The 23,299-nt window shown below is 39.6% G+C and overlaps 2 protein-coding genes across 14 annotated transcripts in view; both read right to left on the bottom strand.

Annotated features, from left to right (window-relative positions):
• Nucleotides 1-11,275, bottom strand: part of CRACD (capping protein inhibiting regulator of actin dynamics) — a 119,446-nt gene extending 108,171 nt beyond the window's left edge. For 5 of the 7 annotated variants that reach the window (XM_048943004.1, XM_048943002.1, XM_048943003.1 and 2 more), the window contains exon 1: nt 6,891-7,063. The gene's annotated coding sequence lies outside the window, so the exon portion shown is untranslated. Of the gene's footprint in view, nt 1-6,533; nt 6,594-6,890; nt 7,064-11,192 lie in introns of those variants that run through there. The other 2 variants (XM_048942999.1, XM_048943000.1) reach the window with 2 other exon arrangements.
• A 263-nt stretch (nt 11,276-11,538) lies between these two features.
• Nucleotides 11,539-23,299, bottom strand: part of CEP135 (centrosomal protein 135) — a 33,612-nt gene continuing 21,851 nt past the window's right edge. For 5 of the 7 annotated variants that reach the window (XM_048941555.1, XM_048941559.1, XM_048941556.1 and 2 more), the window contains 6 exons: nt 21,864-22,049; nt 20,734-20,943; nt 19,910-20,112; nt 16,247-16,351; nt 15,691-15,837; nt 11,539-13,957 (listed from right to left, as the gene is read on the bottom strand). In XM_048941555.1, coding sequence (XP_048797512.1) covers nt 13,936-13,957; nt 15,691-15,837; nt 16,247-16,351; nt 19,910-20,112; nt 20,734-20,943; nt 21,864-22,049 — 873 coding nt within the window. In that variant the 3' untranslated portion in view covers nt 11,539-13,935. The other 2 variants (XM_048941557.1, XM_048941558.1) reach the window with 2 other exon arrangements.

Below are 23,299 nucleotides of genomic sequence, written 5' to 3' on the forward strand. Positions count from 1 at the left end.
GACAATATAAAATAGCTCCACAAAAAACATCTAGGTGGTGAAAAAAACATATTTAAATAATTTCTCTGGTCTGTAGCCTCCGGTTGGAAGGGCTGTAGAGGAAGGCCTTTAACCAATGGAAAGCATGTCACAGCACTGAGGTTCTCCAAAGGTTACCTACTTTGTGTTTTTCAGCTGTACTGGTAGATATGACAGAAGCTAATACACCATCTCCACAAACCTCATCCCACTATCACCCTTTGACCACTGCCGGTAAACCAGCACTGCTCCTCCTGCATCCCCAGCAGTCTGTAACCTAAACCAGGCAGCCAGTAGGTCCTCCATCCCATCTCAGGAAACACAATCACCTGAAGCACAAAGTTTATTAAATATCAGGTGCTGGTATCAGGATACAGAACCTAGTAACTTGTGATAGTGTTCAGCAGACTGTGCGGGCATTTGAAAGACTAATTGCCAGAGAAAAATACAGCAGAGTTGCTTAGTACAATCCACCCTTGCACTGGCAGCAGGGAGAGATGGAACAGGGTGGTTAGAAATAATACCAAACCCCCCTGTACAAGATGAGGGTGCCATTCACTCCTCCAAACACAAGCAGCAGTGAGTGCCAAAGCTTCAGAGCACTGTGCCTCATCACAGTCCCAGACAGGCCAACACAGGCTACTGCTGAGTATCTACAGGCTTGGAACAGATTTTTGAAAGAAAAGGAAAAAAATCAGCCACATTTTTTCTTTCTTAGAAACTTCTGATGCTCTGACAGCTTTGTGAAAGCTGATGACATGATTTCTTCTGAAGAAAGGTAAGAAAATTTGCCTTATTTGCAACTAGAAGGAAAAATAGGAAACTAAGGCTTTTTTTTGATCTTCTTTTCATAAGAGGCTGCTCCGTTTCACGTCATTTGCAGGGCTGGGAAATTAATAACTAATGCTTCACATTAAGCTAGGTGAGAATTAGAGTCTGGTCTTCATGTACATCACTATCCCTGTTACTTGCCAAAGTTTAAAAAGAAAAAGAAGCAAAAAAAAAAACAAAACAACAACCTTTACAAATGTTTGGAAAAGCCAGAATTGCAATAGCAAGCCTTAATTAGTTTTCAGTGCCTTTAGCTAAGCTTATAAGTGAATGAAAATGCTTTAATTAAGCCACCTTCTAACTCAATTTCTTCAGATGTCTTCCTCCTTCTGCAATAAATGACGCAGAAGCCAGAGACCACAGCTTCTGTCAGCACACTGCTCCATTTCCCATTGAGAACATGCACGCAGACACACGGGATAGCTGAGGCTGGCAGAGCCCACCGAGTCCATCTGGTCCCATCCTCACTCCAGCAGGAACATCCAGAACAGGTGCCCAGACCCACATCCAGGCAGTTTCTGAAGATCTCCAAGGAGGAGACTCCACAGCCTCTGGGCAGCCTGTGCCAGTGCTCCATCACCTGCACAGTGAAGTTGTTTTCCCTCATATTCTGACAGAACCTATTGCATTCCAGTTTATTGTCCCTGCCTCCTATCTTGTTTCTGGGTAGATCCACCCTGTGCACCTATTTGAGCTTGGGTTAGGTTGGTAAAACAAAAATCAGTAATATCAGTAAAGTTAAACACATACGAAGAGTCAAAACCGTTACGAGGAAACTTGAGTTCTTGCACTTTCTTTTATTCCATGCCAAGTTCTTGCCATCTGCCCCAAAGCCTAACCTCCTCTTTCCCTTTCTTTATGTCTTGTGTTCATGTACTATCCTACTCATCACACAGTTCTTTGTCTTGTGAAATTTACACCAATGCTTTTCAATTCCTGTCACTTTCCCTTTGCTACCCAGATCTCAGGTTAGGTTCCTCCCAAAGCATTCGGTCTTTCACACTTTCTTCTTTCCTGAAAGGCACCTCAGCTGGTGCCTGGGCAAAAAGGAGTGAATGTGAGATTTGGCCCTAAAAGAGAGATTATAAGTTTGGTCATCTCTGCTCACACACCATCTCTCTTTGGAGAACAACACATACAGCCAATCTGTCCAATAACAGCATTTGTGAGGGGACAAGTCACATTGTGGTCAACACCAGGAAGCAAAGTGTTGGGGTTTCACAGGCCTAGAGGTGACCTCCAAGTGTATCCCACTACTCTGCTCCTGAAAGAATCAAATACATTCACACTGTCCCTAACTAACATTCCAACAGTTAATGATTCTGAAATCCTCAAAACCCCAATCCAGTGACCATTCCCTTTGCTCAATTTCACTAATGCTGAACCTGCTACATATCTCTGAGCCAGCACAGGTGTGGAAAACACTGCTTCACAGCAGCTCTGTGACATCTGAAGGTTATCATGTTGTGCTCACCCTGCCACTCTTCTTTGCTGAAACAATCCCAACTTCTTTCAACTTTCAAAGCCCACATTTTCTAAGTCTCCTATTGTTTTAATTCTTCTCCTCCTGATTCTCTCCAATGTGTCTGATCTTTCTTGAAACGTTCACTCCAATTGGATACAATGATATAGGTGAAGAGAATTACTGCAAGGCTGGAAGCATCACTTCTCACATCCTTCATGCAGGTCTCCTATTTGCACATCACAATTCCAGGTTTGTCTTTACCACAGTAGCATGACTTTGTTTATTCGGTTCCACAACTCATCACAAACCACAGATCTTCTGAAGAACTACCACCTAATCCCTGCTGATTACAACCACAGCGTCTCTGTCCTGTCAAATCACTTAAACTTTAATTCTGTATCTAGAATATTCACAGTCCCCCTCCAACTACATGCCAGCTGCATAGGCAGTAGGCACCACCAAAGTCACCACTACAAATGCTGTAGTGGGTGTTAATGAGAAACACGGAATTTCTCACTTTATTTGCTAAAGTTTTCACAGGTGAATGTGTGAAAATTACAATATTCTGAGGTCATAACACCAAAAATTTGTGCAGGATTTCTGAAGATGGTAAAAATGCAGACCTTTGAGAAGAGGTCGCTACCCACAGCTCACATAGTTAAAACCTGAAAAGTTTCACAGCAAACAAGCTTTATTAGAGGGGAGATCGTTCATTTTTGTTGGCAGATGGTGCCACAACCGAACTATGTCACCTGTGCACCAAAATACACTCACAGATTTACAAGGGGTTCAATCAGTGTTTTTCTTTCTCTTCTACATTACGTCAAACTGCTCCACAGTTCACTCTGCAACTTCATTTTCCTCTGCTAAACAGTTTCACACGTGAATTTATGAAAGATCATAGGGAAAGACTGCATGTTACTTTGAACAAAATCAGCTTGCTTTGAAGAGCCACATGAAAGTCTATACAGCTCAGTTCATTTGCTACAGCAGCCTCACCACCCATCGCCAGGTTCATCGAGTTGCCCAGCTCTGACTGCTGGCTTTCAGAAAAAGCTGAGCAATGAAAAAACACGTGCAAGCAGGTCAATAACGCATATACTGCATTTTGTCCATCTAAGCACTAAAGCACCAGGAAAGCATTTACACGAAAATGACCTGAATAAATAGGTTTTCTGAAGGCAATACAGTTAAAGAAAACTAAGCTAGGTAGTTGTTGTAACTAAAACAATAGGGTTGGCAATTTTGGAGATGCGTTGACTTTAATGATTTCATTCTCTAAGAGTTAGTTACCACAGCTGAAAGTGGTCAGCAGAGAGGTGATAATTACAATAGCTGAGCTACAACACCTGGTCCCACAAGCTGCAATCAGCTGAGATTACGTTCTAAAATGGGCTTCTTCGAGGCACGAAACTGGTATTTCTGTAACTTGGCAAGTGGCATCCACAGAAACAAGAATTTAAAATGTCTTTAAAAGTGCATGAATGTAGATCACACGTTTATCATTTCGCATTTGAATTATATTCATTTCACTGCAGCATAAGCCATATACCCAGGATAATACACAGCAAGATCCTTACATTTTTTTTTCCCCCCAAACTTAATTAAACAAATCACTGTGATTCAGCCCATGTAACACACTGGCTCTTGAACAGTATTAATTAAAATTCATATGTAACAAGCCAAATTTTATTCCTTTGTATGAAATAATAAATGTAAATGCTGAAAATAAACTAAGTGCAATTGTCATATGCTTCTGACAAAACATATTTTTGTTCTTAAACAAAGAAATTGTGTAATATGCAAGGCAGAGAAGCATGAGGAGTGCCTCCAGGAAGTGGTCTGAAACAATAAGCACAAGGTCGACACAGCAATCATTGTTTCTTAAAGACAGAACACAGGATCACCGCAGAAACAAACACACTTATCTGAACAGATAAAGAGGAGAATTTGGCCTGCCCAGTGGTAGCACTAATGTGATTACAGTTCATGCCACAACGTTATGTGGCATTCTATCACATTATGTGAAACCAATGAATTCTATTTTAACATGCATTTCAGACCACTTTATTAAATCCTGCTCAAACATGTACATCAATGGAAGCATCTGTGTTCAGAGCAGCTCCGTGTCTACACCACACTAAAGGCAGCTCCACACAACCGCGCTGCCCCAAGGCTGCTGATGCCAAAGAAATTGACTGTACTTTTCTAAATGCCACTGGTAGGCTTGTCTGTATTTGCTGTATTTCTCCTATTTGAGCCTTTACAGAACAAAGGCTGTGTGCTGATTTTGTGTGAGGAAAAAAAATTCCTCCTAACAATCATTGTCAGCTATTTTCAAATATAAATCAGAATCTGAAAAAAAATCCTTGTCCTGGCTTATAAGAAAAAAAAGTCATGCTGCAGACATTTAAGCAGATGCTGTCTACATAAAAATTCCATGTAAAACAACAACAAAATATATTCATGTTCATGAACTGATCATCACATTTCACCCAACGCTTATTATGTCAGCAATTTCATGTTTTAAAAGACCTTTCCTGACATCTACAGTCAGAACCATACTGAAATAAGGCTGAGCACTGTTGCTCACAAGGATATATCAATTTTCAGTGACTGAGATAACTGGCAAAGCAACATTCAGAATGACGGTGTGGCAGAGCAGGAGAAAACCTCAGAACTTCAGCATTCTCACTGCTGTTATCAGAAACCAGAAATGCAGCTTTTTACCATCTGCAATTAAAATGGCATGTTACTGCCACAGTAACTGTCACTTTTGAAATTAAACCTGTTCTATTTCAGTTTGTAGGATGCAGATGCTAAAAAAGACCTTGATTTCACCAAATGGATTATCAGCTCATCCCCACTACCACCTGCATAACCCTCACAAGATGACAAACCAAAATCACCTGTAAGAAACAAATAAAATAAGAGCAAAGGTGATGCTTTACCACAGAACATTGCAGGACTTTCCTGGTTTGGACCGAGTGGGTCTGTCATCACTATGCTCTTAAAAATGACATTATATAGCACACATATGCAATTTAAAAAAATTGTTGTTGCTCACCAGTGTGAATCAACTCTCTTAAAATGCAGGATTGTCCAACCGGGTATTTGAAAAGACCCCTTGATTTGAGGAGGGGGATGCCCTGAGATACGTTTTCCTATTGGAAAAGAAAGACCCAATGGCAACTGGGAGCAATCTCTTTGCTACGTACCATATTTATTAATAAAAATTTCTGAATAATTCTCGTAATTATCATAAAACTGGGACATAAATAAATATACCAATCAATTTCATGTAAAGTTTCAATAAACACAGAGCGTTCCATTCAGGATCGTTATTGGAATGAAATATCCTAACCCAAACACAACCTCCAGACCTACAGACCAATACCAGCCAGGGAAGAGCTGGTTTTATGAATTTGATGAGTTCCTGACTTGGATTCAAACGGCACAGAGCACATTACAAGCAGAGCTAGCAATTACTGCTGTGTTACAATATACTGGTGGCTTTGTTACAGTGTTTCACCATAAGGTGCCTACTGATTCATGCTCCCATACTGATTCGTACTCCCAACAGTCGGTGCATGGTGTGCTTGGAATCATTTTGGCAATGAGAATCTCTTCAGCCCGCGCTACTCCACATCAAATTAAAAAATCGGTTCCGACCCCAATGTATTGTCTTCAATCTGCCAAAACAGAGCACCTGCCACACACGGCTGCCATTGGGCAGCATGAAGGGCTCTGTTTCTAGGGAAAGCTCTCTCTCCCTGCACAACGGCTGCACGCTATTTGGGGCCGGCACACAACGCTGGGGTGTGCAGCGGCTTTCAGCACCGCCCGGCAGTGCCGCGGCTGTCCGTGCTCCCCCCACCCCCCCTGGAGCAGCGGATCGCTTTCCATGCCACCATTGTCGGAGCATTAATTTTTCAGGCGCACGGCTGTGGTTTCCAGGTCGCTGCCCACAGCCGGTACCGTACGCTTCTAGCGGGGCGGGTTACCCTGAAACGACACAGCAACGGCAGAACTACGACCGGACCGCAACCTGAGATATGCGGATATGTCATTTAGTGATGTTAACACCCCGGTCGCCAAGAAAGCGATGTATGTTAATGACATATAGAAGGAAAGACGCGCAGCTCGCATTGCTCTCTAAAACACGTTTCCCAAGGAGAAGAGGACGGTTTCCCATGCAGAACAGCCCCACCCGGCTCACCTGGGGAAGGGGCTCCCGGGGAGGGGCGGGGGCAGCCCGCAGCCCGCACGCCGCTCACACCCGACGAGCGCCGGGTTCGGTCGCCCACCAGAACGCTATGGCAGCGCTGTGACAAACGGCTCGCGGCGCTCAGACAAAGCGGTGCCGCTCTGACAGGCGCCGGGTGAGACCGAGCCATCCTCCTCGCGGGTTCTGCTTTTCAGCGGAGCCCAAAGCACGCGGACGCGCCGGGAAACGCTAACAAAGGGCGGTCGGGAGGGATGCGAGAGCCACAGAACTGCCGGCAGCGCCTCCCGAAACCGCCGCTCGCCTCCGTCCGTCGCACAAAGGCGGTCACGGCGGCAGGCGGCCACTTACCCACTTGCCGGCTCGCCCCGCCGTGCCCCCACCGCAGACACCGCCGCCGTCCCTCCGCCTCACGGGGCGCGGCGCCACGTGCCGCCTCCCAGCGCGATGCAACGCCGCACGCGCTCACGCGCCCGCCCACAGCAGCGGGCAGCCCGGCCGCAGGGCACGAGCCGGCGTCAAGGCCCGGAGGCAGCTCCGATACCTGCCCGGCCCGGCCCGCCCTGCGAGGGGCGGCAGCGGGAGGAGCGCCGCCAGGCTGCACCGTACCGCCCAGCCCCGGGAGCCGCCCCAGGGCAGCGCGGCCGCGGGCGGGGAGAAGGGCTGCTCGGCGCCTTGGGCGGCGGAAAGGGAGAACGGGTGAGACCTGAGCCCGCTGGTACCGGCACCGTGGTGCTGCCTGAGCTGTGCCCAGGCTCTGGATGCTGATTTGTTCACGTCCCGTAGCGAGACCCAAGGACCCAAGTCTGAGCGCAGAGCTTGCTTGATGTGACATGCAAACCATTGTCTAATTTCATTCACCACGAAGTGTGAGGGAACTACAAAAAAAAAAAAAAACAAACACACAACACCGAAAAAATGCAGCTGTCAGCCCCAAAACAGCAGTGCAGGAAAACAGCTTTCCCTCTCTTCTGCATCCTTACACCCAGTATTTCTGTCACCTCTGTCGGGGTCCCACTCCCACAGATCAGCCAGCCATCAAGGCTGCAAGTCAGCAAGGTTTTACTACTGCTGGCATCCCAAGCTTCCCGAGGAGCACACGGCAAAACCTGCTGCTGTGGAGGCTGAGGGGAGGCCTCGTGGCAGCCCCTAGTTCCACAAGGGAGCGATTTCTGCTGGCCTGAGGGAACAGCATGGAGCTGCGTCAGGGAAAGGATCTACACCTAGCAGAGGGTGGTGGGCATGGCCCAAGGCTGGAGTTCAGGGTATGTTTGGACCCTGCTTTCAGACATAGGGTTTGTGTGGTCATGTACGGAGACAGGGGATGGATGTACTGCTTTGGAACCAGTCTGTTCCTTAACTTTCTGGCCCAGGTAAAAGTGCCCCTTCTGCTCTTGTTGAAGAGAACAGGATCTTACGGAGAAGTAACACCCATGCTGGGTTGGACCAAAGAGCCATCATGCACACTCTTCTGTGTCCAATACTGGGATGATTTAAAGGGAGAATATAGTTTTAGACTCTTTAATGATCTGCAGATCAGCAAATTACAGAGTCAGAAGTATTACGGGGGAGGGGGTTGGGAAATGGATTAAAAAATAAACCATACAACACTGGAATAAATGCTAACTCACTTTTTCATCTGCAATAATCTGGAGTTCTACACCTCGAGAGTTGCCCATGCCCTTTTCATTCCCTTCATAACTGCAGTCATAGCATACACTGCATGAAGCCTCTGTACCAGATACGTTACTTGGAGGATAGAAAAGTATATCGAATGCTATCTTTACATTAGCAATTACATGTATATATTTGTATCAAAAACACGTGGCCACAAACCACCTCAATTATTAAAGCTGAATTTTGCAGCACTCTTTTTAGGGATTCAGGTTTTTTACTGTTCTGCTTTGCTGCCCTTGCAGAACTTAAACATTTTAGACAGTAGAGTCCAGAACTTCAGTGGTAGTCACTAGAACAGAGGTAAATTCAGCCTTCAGATCTATCAATTTCCTCAGTTATATGAGGTTTTTTTTTTTTTTTTTTTTATAAAGTCAGTGTTTGTGTTTTCATGGAAGAGAAGCTTTAAGCTGAATTGAGATTTCTGTATTTTTTCTTAAGAACGTGCTCTCTTTCTGCAAAGCGATAGCAGCTGTAAACCTCTCTGGCAAAGCAATGTTTGCAGAATCATATGGCATTCTAAATAATTGTTTCACTGTGAATTTAGTAGATGTATCCACTTTCCGTGGAATAACTGTACCTGCGGTGTGCTATGATCGTGAAAAAAGACAGACGTCCACTAGATGGCACAAATACACCACAGAAAAGCAAGGAGCACCCTTGTGATAGGGGGAGTCTACTATTCTTCGAGTTATATTTATGCAAAGAGAATGAGTACAGGTAGACTTACTGCACATGCAGCTTTAGTCCAGTAACCCACATGTCAGTTAAAACAATCAGATGTCAACATAAGTAAAAGCTCAGTGCAAAACTTCCTTCAGAACTTTGTTTACAAGTGGCAGTAACCACACTTCCACTCATTTCTGTTTGTATTAAAAAAATACACAATCATATTGAAACTAAGTATAAAGAGCCACTGGCATCCACATTGATTCCCCAACTGTCCCCTTTTCCTATCATGCTGCTGTTGTTGATATAAACAAACAGTCTAATTCCTGGAGGCATCACTGGCAAGCCTGTGGTGGAGCAGCTACACTCAGACTGTGCTCGCCTAGTCCCATGCACAGGAGAGGGAAATGCAGCATGATCAATACCAAAACTCATCATCTACCTCTGCTTGACTGTAGATTATTCTAATATTGAGGGAAAAAAAGCAATAGAAATTATTTTTATACTCATAAATTTTAAAAGTAAAAAATAACATAGAAAATAAAGCATATTTTCACTATATATCACAAGCACGGGATAATAGAGGCTGGAAGGGACCTCTGGAGATGATCCAAGTGCAACCACCTGCTAAAGCAGGTTCCCTACAGCAGGTTGCACAGGAAAGCTTCCAGGCGGGTTTTGAATATCTTCAGAGGAGACTGCAATCTCTCTAGGTAACATGCCCCTGTACCGTCACCCTCAAAGTAAAAAAGGCTTTCTTTCTCACATTCACATGGAACTTCCAGTTTGTTTCCATTGCCCCTTGTCCTGTCGCTAGGCACACTGCTAGATCACATCCAGGGAAAGGACAAAAGTCAGTGGGCACAGGCTGGAAAGAGCCTGGCACCATCCACTTTACATCCACCCTTTAGATATTTGTAAGCATTGATAAGATCCCCTTTCAGTCTCCTCCAGGCTGAACAGCCTCAGCTTGCAGATGCTCCAAGCCCCTGCTCATCTTTGCACTAGGGAGCCAAGAACTGGACGCAGGGCTCCAGATGTGTCTCCTCCAGGGCAGAGTAGAGGTGGATGATCACCTCTCTTGACCTTCTGGCCATACTCTTTTTAATCCACCTCAAGATACATTGGCCTTCTTGGCCACCCAGATACACATGGCCAACTTATTCATCAGAACACCCAGGTCCTTCCCTGCAGAGCTCCTCCCCTAACCCGTACTGATGCATGCAGTTATTCCTCCGCAGGTGTAGGACTTCACACTTGCTCTTGTTAAACCTCATAAGGTTCTCCACCTGTCTTTCTAGCCTTCCTGGTCCTAATGGATGGTAGCACAGCCCTCTGGTGCACCAGCCCTCCTCCAAGCAACAGATGGACAAAGTAAACTAATCACACTGCTGTCAGGAAAATATTGTCACCAGATTGGCTGCAGCTGTGAGCCCAGAGGAGCAACTGAGGAGAGGGTTGGACTAGACAAAGGAGGTCCAGCTACAGCAAGTTGTCCAGGACTGCAGCCTGGCAGGTTTTGAATATCTCCATGGACAGGGAAACTCCACAACCTCACCCAGCAGCCTGCTACACCATTTGACCGCTCTCACAGAAGAGGAAACAACAACTGCACTGTCAGATTTAAATCGAGCTTCCTATATTTTCATTTGTGCCCACTGACTTCTGCCCTTATCACCAAGACTGCCTCACCACCCATTTGGCATTTATAGACACATTTCCTCCAATGCATTTTCTTCCCAGGCTGAATACCCCCAGCTCAGTCAGCCTCTCCTTATGTGAGAGATATTCCAACTACTTCATCATTTTGGTGGTTCTTTGCTGGTTACACCAAGCCCTCCTGAGGTACTGAGAGTCTTGCAGAGCCTCTCACTGCAGGAGGTAGTGACCTGAGGTAAGTCAAAACTCTGTTTGCACCTTAGTGCCCCAGGCCTGATCCCAGCACTCCAGCTGGGGTCATACAGATTCGTTTAAGAAATGGCATTTAAATAGGTCAGCTTTCCCACACATGCACCATTTTTGCATGCATTTTGTTCTACATGAAAAGACAGAAACCCTAAACTTAGCCCTCTTTAATTAGCACCGCATAGAAATATCACTATTTTCAGATTTGGGGTTACAAAAAATAAAATAAATGCATTTTCAAATGAACTCTATAATTGCTCTTTAACATTGTTTATCTAAATTAACATTTAGGGATAACATTTGTAACACCGCAATGCAATGGAAAGTACAGCAACAATACCAAGGTGGCAAAGTCTTTGGCTGCAGCAACTGTGGACACAGAAACAAAGGCAAAAATCTGCTTACCTTTGGAAGGCCTCAGGCAGTCAGGGATCTCCAGTGAGATAACCTTACCTCCACTGCCAACCCTTAAATGAGGTCTGGGAAGGGGTGGATCATGGCTCCACTCCTGGTCACTCAGATGCATTGCTTGCACCTGAGCTCCCCTAGGTTGGCCCTGCCTTCCCACCAGGTGCTCAATCACTGTTTCAGGTCATGACTTAGCATTTCAGCTACAGTACAGTAGGACACAAAAAATTAAGCAGCATTCAACAAAAAAAAACAAAAAACAAAAAAACAAAACAAAAAAAAACCAACAAAGTTTAATCAAGCACTTCAAATTTTAATAAGTTCATAAAAACCATCCTTTTATTCTCTCCACTTTTGACAATACACTTGCCTTGTTTTGTAGAAAAAGCAGCCCCAATAATTACAGCCTCACCTTCATTATTCTTCTAATACTTTTCCTCCATTCCCAACTGTAGAAAACAGAAAACATTAAGTAAGATTTAATGCCTGCCCTACTCTGCTTTCTACTAGCCCCAGATGATGATTAAAACAGGTCATAAGGATTCCACCATTTTTTGGTCTTTCAGCAGTTGAGAACAGCACAGAAGATTCTTTGAACGAAGCCCAGCAGAGATGATCATATCCCTGACTTGCATTTGATTTCTTTCATATATGACAGTCCACTGATTTAAATCTGCCACAAATTTTGGCTTGTTTTGTACTTTCAAATATAAAATATTTTATTTTAATGCAAAGTTGTTTAATTCTTACTTTTCTTTTATTATAGTTGCTTACAAAAATGTATTCAAAATAATAGCAGCAGAAGTGATGTCTGAATATCAGCATTGTTTTTGTTTCAGAAAGCTGCTTCAGTCACTGCAATGACACTAGCTTTATTATACCTGTTGTGCTCCACGATCCACTAATTTTTACAGTTGACAGTCATGTAAGAAGGGTTATTACTGTGTTATGGCTTTAGTAATAAAGACAAAGTATAAATTTCATGTGGGAATAAACACTTATCAATAAGATGGAACATTTGTCTTTTTAACTTAGATTCCATTTTGAAGGCTTTATACACAAAATAAGGTTTAGAAGCCACTACTGAAAGAACCGAGAGCAGAAAATGAATTAGCATCAAAAAACTGTTGACTTATTTACAAATGGTGATAAACCATAAGAGACAACAACCTCCCCTATTTCTGTAACTGGCAAATGAGAGACGTCAAAAATAAGAAGTATGGATGCATACATTTTAAAATAAACAATTCCTTCCAGTGGCTCAGAAGCCTAATCTGATACAAGCATTTTTCAGATGCTCCTGAATGTTTTCTAAGTTGTTTTTAATTAGCAAAATATAATACATACACAACACACACTAAATAACACAACTGACAGAATACAATATGTAAAATTAAAATATATCGATTTACCTTGCAATTAGCATTTATCTACAACTATGAGACAGTATTTCCAGTTAACTCAATATTCTGTATAATTTACAACTGTAACAATCATAATGCAAAATAGACAAATTCTAAAAGCAAAAAAAAATGTTTTTCTTGTTATTTAATAGGTTGTTTACTTACTCTTTAGGGATGCTTTCAATATTAGCTGGTAATCACGTTTTTTTAAATTATTATTCAAAACATTAAGCAGTCATTGCCCCACCTGTTGGTCAATGGAAAGATGTGCAACAGTCAACTCCCCACTTCCAGTCCTCCACGTGACACCTGTGAATACACACCACATCAACCTCAACTGCCATACATTCTGGAGCAGAGTGATCTGATATGCAATATCCCGCATAGACAGACATTAAGAGAATACCATAAGATTCTGATAGCACACCTCATAGTCTAAATTTGTAGCTCTTCTGCTAAATGCACTAAATATTTTAAAGATTAGCTCTCTCTACACTTTTATCTAATGAGTCATAATATAAAGATCTGTGTCACCTTTCTAACAACTTGAGCTGTGTGAAGGATTCCTGATTTATGCTCTTTAAAAAAACTTTTTTATTCTCCCAATATGATTTGGAAATCTGACCATGCTTTTTAATTAGTTTTATAATATTTACTTCAATACACCTTTTAAAATACCAGTTTTCACTTTTTATTTAATATTGGGATAATATTTAAATTGTACATAAACACTAGGCAAAAGGAGCTGAGTAGTTACATGACAAAAACAATAAAGAACAATTGATATTCTTTATTAAGAAAAACATTCAGTAAGCAAAATACATTCATAAAATATATAGATATTCTTCACAATATTTGGAGTATTGAAAAAACACTTGTTAAAAACCCAAACACATAGGTTATCATCATCAGTATGAAACATACACTGGCTCAGCACTTTTAAGGTAAACATGTATGTTATTCTCCTGTTAGCTCACAATAAAATAGACAAAGTTCTGTAACCACGTAACAGAAGCAACTAGAAATAAAATAATAATAGGAAACAGGAGATAATCATATCATATACTTGCTTCTTTCATATAATTATATTATGTATGCAGAAGTCACAAAACCTAGCCAGACTTGATACCAACCCCATCAAAACAACCCACAAAAAAATCCCAGACAGTTGGGAGGGCAGAATTTTGCAGAGTTGGTCGCTTCACATGTATTCAGAGATTTCACAAAAGTAATCACTGATTTGAAGAAAACAGAGGTAGAATACAAAGTCATCCTTCATAATTTTCAATAATAAGTCCTTATAACAGAAATGTTACGTTTGATTGCTCAAGTACTCGTTACTCCTTGAAGCTCACGTTTCTAGGGGAGAGAAAAGAAATTTCAAAATAATGCTACTACATTCTAATGAAAATTAATGAAAATTAAGATAAAGTAGTAGTACTAATTAGCAACTTTGTGATCTCTTCTGTTATTCCTAAATATCAACCATTAGCATACTACCTAAAACTCTCTATTCACTTCACTGACTTATTGCTCAAGTGCTTAACAAAGTAAATGTGAGCTGAGGAGGAAGACGAATTCTTGAGAGGATTAAATCAGATCACAGAAATACAGTTAGAGAACAATGCAATTACAGTGTATGCTTTACTGTGTTAAGTTCCCAGGAAGGAATAAGTAGATAGACTGAAAGATGATGATAGATGTGCAGAGATTATTCCAATGTATTTATCCACAATACATTTATAAGGTAAGACAGTAATTTAGTTTGCATATGAATTAAAAAATACTTTCTTTCAAAACACATACTTTGCGAAATTGGAATATTTGCTGATAGGATCTGATAATGACATAAAAACTAAGTAGGAAAAGTAGAAGGATAAAATATTTCACTACATGGTATTCTTCATGTATATCAACCAGCCTACATTGCATTCAACTATAAAGCAAGAAAGAATAAGGACAATACTCTACTAATTACATTCATTCATTCTAAGAAATATATTACTTATCATTATCTTAAGAACAATACAGAAATGATCCACAGACTACTAGGCAAAATGTTGATTTAATATGCAACAAGGTTTGCTTAATGACTCACCAGTGAAGCAAAAGAAAAAAAAAAAGACAACTGCTGTGTTGTCCTCCTCATTAATATTTTATTTTTGTTTCTCAGTTTCACTGTCAAAAACTTGTGGAAGAAAAATTGCTGGCAATGTGGATCAGGCCACACTGACCTCAGTTCTCAGGAAACTTACATTTTATTAACAAAAGCAAGCCTAAGAACAGGACATATGTATTTACCAATATAAATAGCTTAAACTCTTGGAATTCTGCTTCCCAGAGCTAGCAGACAGACAGTTACATTCATAAGCTTATTGCCTGATACGCTATTTACCACAATAATCACTGCTCTCTCTCCCTGTCTTTCCATTCTTCACTGCAATGTGTTACACAGTATGGGAAAGACAGGACGTGAAGTCGGTGATGCCTGTAACATGTAACAAACATCATCTAAAACAATATTCTCTAGAAGAATAAAAATGACAGTGAAAATGAACAAACTGATTAAGACCTCTTTTTTTTTGGACTCTGATGATCACGTTCTTAGATATTTATAGCCTTTAAGCACTAACAATGCAAAATACAGTAATAATTTTTATGCACTTTTAGATACTATTTTATCTAACATGTTGAGATCAAATTCATTCTTGTTGGACTTTTTCCTACATAGTGTCTCTTGAATTTTATTTCTCATAATATGAACCATTTGTCATTTGCAGATTAAAATTAACAGTAATAAATTGACCATATATACCTGGACATAATTAATAACAGTAGCAAGCAGGCAATATATATTTGGGAGCTGTCAGCTGACGCAAGACCATTAACAAAAACAGGAATGGGAATCCATTATACAGTCTTTGGAGAGCACTTTGCATCTACTGTTTCCAATCAAAATTTCATAGTAGAAGACAACAAAAGAAGAATTAAGCACCACCTAAAGTGTTGGAGAACTTCATATAATTAAAAAAGTATTATCTAGAAACCATTTAACTTAGATGGAAACAAAGTGACTAAATCAAATCACTTACTTTTCAGTTGCTCCTTGATCAGCTGTCCCTACAACTGCACGATCTGGAGAACGTGAGGGAGATCTTAATGTAGAACTGAGAGGAGGTGAAGCACGTAATGACGACGTAGAGAGACCATGCCGACGCATTTCCTGAATTGCACGCTCTCTACCAACAGACAGCAATTTCAGTTACAAAATACTTCACTACTGCAGGGTGTCAGAACAAAAAAAAAATGTTTTATATTTTACTTTGGCGATTATCACAATAGTTTGCAAAGAGTCTTGTTTTCTTGTAGTGTCTTTCAGTTTTCCTCTCACATTTATGATAATGGATTTTTTTTTAGTGCAATAGTAAATTCACAAAATGTAGGAAGGAAATCAGAAATCACTTTTTTTTTTTTTTAATTAAACAGTTTTCCAGTTATTAGTTTTACATCAGGTCATGAGAAAATTAGATTTTGCATAACAACAGGAACACAATTTTCCATATCAATTATGTTTCCATGTTAAAAAAAAAAAAGCAACAGTTTTAAAAATAAGAGAACCACCTCAATATGAAGAGAACAACCTCTTACCGTTCAAATCTTTCAGTCGTTAGCTGTCTTTTTAAAACATCATAGTCAGTCTGCAGCTGCGCAACTTTACTTCGAAGTGTGGAAACCTCTCTATTATGACTGCTTCTAAAAAAAACCATCAGAAGCAACAACGTTTTCTTTGAACGCCAATAGATAGGAGCTCAGAGCAATTAGAGCAAGTCAACAAAAGAAAACGAGAAACTCAACATGCTGTTTCATACAGAGCAAATCACAGAGACAGATTAGAAGGAGAGCCAAGCCAATTCCGTGGCATGCTTGTAGAAGAATCTAAGGCGAGAAAGATGTGAGAAGCTACTAAGTCTCTCATTGCATCTTTACTACAACACACTATATTCTTTTTCAGGCAAAGACAAGCAGCAATGTTCTATAAAAGCAGACAAATTAATTACGTTACTATTCTACTGATTGTCTTCTGTTGCAATATTAAATCGTTTTTATGCGTACAGTGAAAAAGAAGAAAAAAATAGTAGCCATTCATAAAATGTACAAACATAACTGATAAAACTGCAGTAAAAAGTATCAGTCTAGAAGGGAACATAACTGAATAACATCTAAATAAAACTGGTATTAATACAAGCTCAAACCAGCAAAATCTGCAGGTTTGCCAAGTACACTCCTGATTTTGGGGTCAATTGTTTCAACCTCAAGGATCAAAAAGAAAAACAGCCCTGAAAATCTTAAGTGACATAATTAAAAATGTTTCTCAGCAAATCACTGATCTGGATAATTCAACGGTTGACTGCAAAACACTCCAAATTGCATTACAGAACAGAGAAAAAAAAAAAGTCACTCCTTGAGTGTAAAAGGAGTCATCTAAACAGGCATATTATTCCATGTCTTCAAAGCCAGTATGAAGCTGAGTGCTGAGAAGTCAGTTGCGGAAAGGGAAAGATGTCGTAGCTCGCTGTGTAAGCACTGAACTGCAATCCTGAGAAAACAAGTTCCTTTCCTAGCTCAGTATCAGACTGCATGTCTGGGCACCCATTGGTCTCTGACTCCAGGCAGATGCAAAATACTCAAGAGATGGGAGCCCCCAGAAACGCAGTACATTTTTCCTTGTCTTCCATATTCATCAATAAAATTTCTATAATAATTCTGATCTAGCATATTGCAAATAGTTGCAGAAGGCTTCTGATGATATAATATTCAAAGTCCTTCCGAAATTGGCATGTATTTCCAGGATGAAGGTAAGAACTCAGAGCCCAAAATCATTATTGTAAGATAAAGAAAGAAAGCAGTTTTGTGAATTCTGAGGTTAGTACATGTAAATAACTTTGAAACAAAAGTAGAGATGATGAGTTAAGTCACTCAAAAATTAAGGAAGATTAAGAATAACAAAATTTTGGAACCTGTATGCACAGCAATCATCCTATAATAAAATTACATGGTGATCCAATATTTTTCACATGGCATCTGGCCTTTCCACAGTCAGTATCTTCAGCTAGCATCAAGTAGTTTAGCTACTGAATATGCTGTTTATTTAGTACCTGATGACTGCAGTCTCAGTGACTCATTTACCCCATTTTGAATGAAGCATTTTGAGTAATGCAACTATTCACTCTTCACAGAGTTCAAAATTTATGGCAGTGAAGAGCTTCAAAGCTATACTTTTGACAATCCTTCTGAAGTTAGAGGCTGTATCAGTACTATTTTATAAACAGAGTGGAAGCACAGGCACAATAGTGTCAAAAATGTAAATAATGTTCAAAAACATCGATGCACAACTTCTGCAAAGTTTCAGTTCTAGCTGACAAGTTCACTGCATTTTTCACAAGACACAACTGTAACCCTCACATACTTCAATCACAGTTGTGAGCATTTAAAGCTTCTGTCCTTCAGACTCCAAGTACTACAAAACCTGAATAATAGAAAATGGAAGCATATGCAACTAGTTCTTATACCTGAACACAAGCCTGGCAAGACAAGGAACCTCCAATATAAACACAGTATTGACATTTGCAATAAAGAAGAAAGGAACCTTAAAATGCATTCAGAAGAAATCTTTTGAAAGAAATATTATGAAGTAATTGAAACAAAGTTTTGTATTTTTGGCATGCAAGAAGCTGAATTTATGTTAAATGAAAACCTCATTCTTTTCTTGTTTTGTAATTTCCATGTTTTATTTCACAGTCAGGACATTCCATTAGTTTATATCTTTGTACGTGATTAAAATTCTTTTTTTCTCAAGTAAACAAAATTCAGCAAATCTAAAACATGAAGCAATGAGATGCACAGAAGTGATCGATACCATCACCCTCTATACGTTTACTGAGATCATCATTATTTGATGTATGGCATCAATTTTCAGTAGTAAGCCTTTACACACATCAATCCGAAGTGATTTTCTTGACATTTGTGTCATCACACATAGCTTTTAACAGTTCAGGTATGTTATATTCTACTTCTTGTAACAGGGAAGCATTATCTGTCCTTTTACTTTCTGCATGTTTCCCTTTTCAACCTACTGCAATGTTCTTTTATTCTTTTCTGAAATTTAGTTTGACTCCAGGCTTCATCTTCATCTACACTCAGCCACTATTTCAGCATCTTGCTATTCAGTGCAGAGTTACCACTACAATCACTGGCTAATGATCCCCACAAGAATAAATCGTGTTACCATGTTATGATGAGACCTAAAATGAAAACTTCAAAACTTAGTTTACTGAAATTTCACATAAAGAGTTATAATGAAAGTGCTGTCCACATTCACTGTAGGTATTGGTTTCAGTTCTTTTGGCTTTTGACTGTCTCCAAAGAGGGAGACTCCCCAAGCTCTCTGTGCAATGGCAGAGTCAAAAAGTGCTCGCTTAGAAGGAATCTCGTGTTCCCACTGGTGCTCATTGCCCATCATCCCTGTCACTGGGCACCACAGAACAGACACTGGCTCTGTCTTTCCTCCTGTTCAGTTATTTACATACATTGATAGATCCTCTCCAGAGCCTTCTGGTCTCCAAGATAAGCAGCCTGAGCTCTCCCAGCCTTTTCCTCATAGGAGAGATGCTCCAGTCCCTTAAACATCTTCGTGGCCCTTCATTGGACTCAATCCATTAAGTCCATATCACTCTTGTACTGGGGAGCCCAGAACTGGACACAAAGCCCCAGGTGGGGCCTCACCAGTGCTGTGAAGAGGGGAAGGACCACTTCCCTTGATCTCGGAGGAAAGGATTTTAGTGATTGCACTGAAAAGATGGGAGAGTTATATCAGACAAATGAATTTAAGAAATGTGTAACTTACCTCATTTTGACATGAAAAAAAGAGTCTGATGTGAGAAAGAAAGACGACTAGCAGAGAAAGTACAGCAAACATTTTGGAATAAACACTGTGAGTGGCGAGAGAAATTTCTGCTTATTCTGAAGACTGTGAAAACAAACTTAGCAAGGTGTACCTTCCTATTAGAGAAGGTTTGTTTTAGAATTCTCATTTGAATTCACTGCTAGTGCTAAACTGAATTCCACCAGATTTATTAATTTAAGTGATACGAAAGAGAAATTTTTCACTAAACAATGCCACAACTGGCCAAAAGGTCTATCTGCAAAAATCTACTCAGCCACACTGAACATCAAGAATTTGACTGTAAGTGCCAGAATAAAGGAAAAAAAGTCTCTTTGTAGCCCACATAACACATATAACTTAAAACTTACAGTTTCCCCTCAGCAAGTGTTAGCTTGTCTTTCAGTAACTGAATTTCTGAGTCTTTTTCATGAGACGTTAAATGGTTCTGAAATTCTTTATCTCTACTGGTAGCCAGCAATGTCTCAAGATTCTGAATTGTAAGTCTCTCACTGGATAACTGCTTTTTCAGCAACTCTGCTTCTGATTTAACATCTTCTAATTCACTTAGAACCTAGGGCACAAATTTTATTCATAATTAATACACTGTTTTACAAACACAAACAGCTCTCTTTCCTGAAGAGCTGTAAAAACAACATGATTGGAAGTTTCATAAAAGTGAAAAGGAAACTGAGCTCAAAAAACACACTGAGGCAGAGAAATATTTAAAACTATACTTAATTAAGAAATATTCAAATATCTGTCAAAAAGTTTTACTGGGAACTGGATTATTGAGTGTGTAGGCACTTGGATAGTGCACGCATTTGCACAGGTATAAAAACAGTACATAGTATACTTGATTTTATTTGACTAGGATGGCTCAATTAGTTTCCCAATTTTTGCTGAAACTGTAGAATTGTTTGGTTTTGTCATTAATTTTACCAATATAAAGAAATTCTGTGGGGATGAACACCACAGTTCTCAAGGTCTTGAATAATCCACTAGGAGAAAGCTTAATAAATCACTAAGCAAAAACACTGATTGGTGCAATAACCAGAAAAACAAATGATGTAAATTGACAAATTTTACTCTCTGAAGCAATGTATTCTTTTTTCTTCAAAAACCATTAAAAACAAAAAACACGAAAAGCAAAATATGATTTATTATAAAAATTAAATTTGCTTTTGCTGCTTACCCTTTCATAATCCATGCTTTTAGACGCAAGCTGTCGAGATAAAAGGTCTTTGCTAGCTTCAAGTTTAACACAAAGTTCTCTCACAGAAGTCAGGTCAGCCAACACAGAGGACTTATCCTGATGTTCACGTTTAATGTCCTCTTCCAATTTAGACATATTTTTTGTAATGGAGGAGATCTGAGATTCATAAGCTTGATGTGCAATCATATGCTAAACAAAAACAAACATGGATACCTTTTCAGGAACATTATTAGTCATCTCCCGGTTAACAGATTTTTATTTTAATATTTCCTTTAGCCTTCAAAAATTAACTTTCCCTAAAAAATTAATTTTAGATTACATTATTTTTTTTTTCTCTTTCTAAATCACAGCTAAGAACAACGGATAAATAGTTTCTGCATTTTTACATCACCATCTCAAAGAATTATACACGTACATATACATGTACAGACAGGAGTAGAAGGAAGCTGGAATTCAGAGCAGAATTACAAGTTTCAAACTTCAAAATACAATTAATTTATTTAGTCATCTCACATTATTTTGTCTCTTATCTGCTTTGGTAATTAAAAGCACGAAACAAAATATGGTCAGTCCAGAACTATTTATATGTTCCAAAACTTCCTTGACCTCCATGAAATTACTGTTTCTGGAATATAAACCTCATTATTTTAGAACCATTGCATTAGGTTACTGCACTTTGTAAGCCTGATTCTGGAATTTGGACTACTACTTATTAAATATTATCAGATTTGTGCATTTAACCTAGCCACCAATGCTTGAAATACTTCATTCAAAGCTTCAGATAAAATCAAGATCTAAGCTCACACAATGCTCACAAAGACAGATGGAAATATTTTGAAGCAACTAAGTAAAAGTTTATTACAGAGACTATAACAATGACCACCCTACAGGAGAGATCTTAAAATACATGCTGAGATTCTAATTTTGGGAAGCTAGGGAAGGGAGGTTAGAGAAGGAAAAAGTCTATCTAACCAGAATCAGTTGCTGTTTCAAAAACTCACCATCCATAACTGAAGCAGTCATACATAGGAATTAATTTATGTTCAAGAATAGAAGAAGTGTGTTGACACCTCACTTTCTTGACAGAATTACACTGTGTAGGTTATTACCTCTTGAATCTCTTTTTCCAGAAGTTCTACTCTCTCTCGAAGATGTCTCCGATCCGTATCTACAGAAAGGAGTTCAAGCCGTATTGAGCTGCTTTCCCCTTCAGCTTGATGAGCCTTGATTTCCCAGTCCTCAGCTTGTGTATGAAGCATTCGGAACTTCTCTAACAATTCTTGGTTTTCTTTTTCCTAGGCAAAGCAGTAAAACACTCTGCAATCATCAACATACCTTCAGAGAGCTTGGCCTTTTTTCACACCTATGAAATACTGCCCATATATTTTTCATCAGAAAGTAGAAACATTCTCCATCATCTTACTCCTCTTATCTTGGTAATTAGTAAAGGGCATCATTCCTTTTACAAGACCAAATCACAAACAAATGCTGATGGCACTGAGTTTTATTAAACAGAAGTATTGACATCTAGCTGCTACTAGTAAGTTTTAAGGCTCCCACATTAGAGGTTCTTTTGAACTTCTTGTTCAAGTTGTGTTGTCGAGGGTCACATTACAGAGATGTACTCATCACAGTATTTTTTTCATGAAATTCCATCAGAAGACCATTTTTGGCCATTTTTCCTATCATACTCTTGTTAATGTGTATATTACAGCAACACTTGAAAGACCCACCTGGCATAAGCAGCCTATAATGAAATTACAAAATTGCAAACTTTAGTGCTTATAAGATATGCAATGACAGAATAACTGCTGCCCAAAAATTTTAATTTTGCCCACCTGCAAATGTACATTATAAGACAATGCTTAACCTTTCTTCTTTATTTAGCCCCATTCCTTTTTTTCTCCTGTTCATTCAGTGCACAGCAGGATGAGCATACTGCTAGTAGGAATCAGATTTATCTAGTGAGGAAAACTATTGTTTGTGAAATTCTTCTGTATTTCTGGCACAACTTGGAAGGTACAGACAAAAATAGGGGCATTCGGATGCAGAAACTCAAAATCAAGCAACTGAACACTATGCAGAAAAGTAAATTCTTGTCTCTGCAGACAACATTCACATGTTGTGACAAATCCCTGAAATTGACCTTTCATAACTGGCAAATTAAATTCTACAGTTTCTTGGTACCTGACTTGAATGATTGGACTCCCATTCACCACATTTGTAGCTTTGGACATAATGACATATAAACACTCTTATCAACTAAGCTACAAGAGTTTTAAATTGAAGGTTCAAAGCTACTGACCATTAGTTCTCCTCTGTGCTTCAGTTTATACTTATAAATTGTATTCAAATTTACAGACATTCATCTAGCCCAGGCAAATTGAAGTCAGATCAAAACTCATTCTTTTACAGCCAATTTCACATAAATTTGCCAGTTCATGTTGTCCTGACTACTTATTCAGTATTGATTCATATAGAATCAAGAAAAGTAGTCCACTTATTTTAAGTACTTATAAGATTTAGTACACACACTTCACACTTT

This window comes from Lagopus muta, chromosome 4, assembly GCF_023343835.1.
Source record: "Lagopus muta isolate bLagMut1 chromosome 4, bLagMut1 primary, whole genome shotgun sequence".
In the NCBI taxonomy this organism is placed as follows: domain Eukaryota; kingdom Metazoa; phylum Chordata; class Aves; order Galliformes; family Phasianidae; genus Lagopus; species Lagopus muta.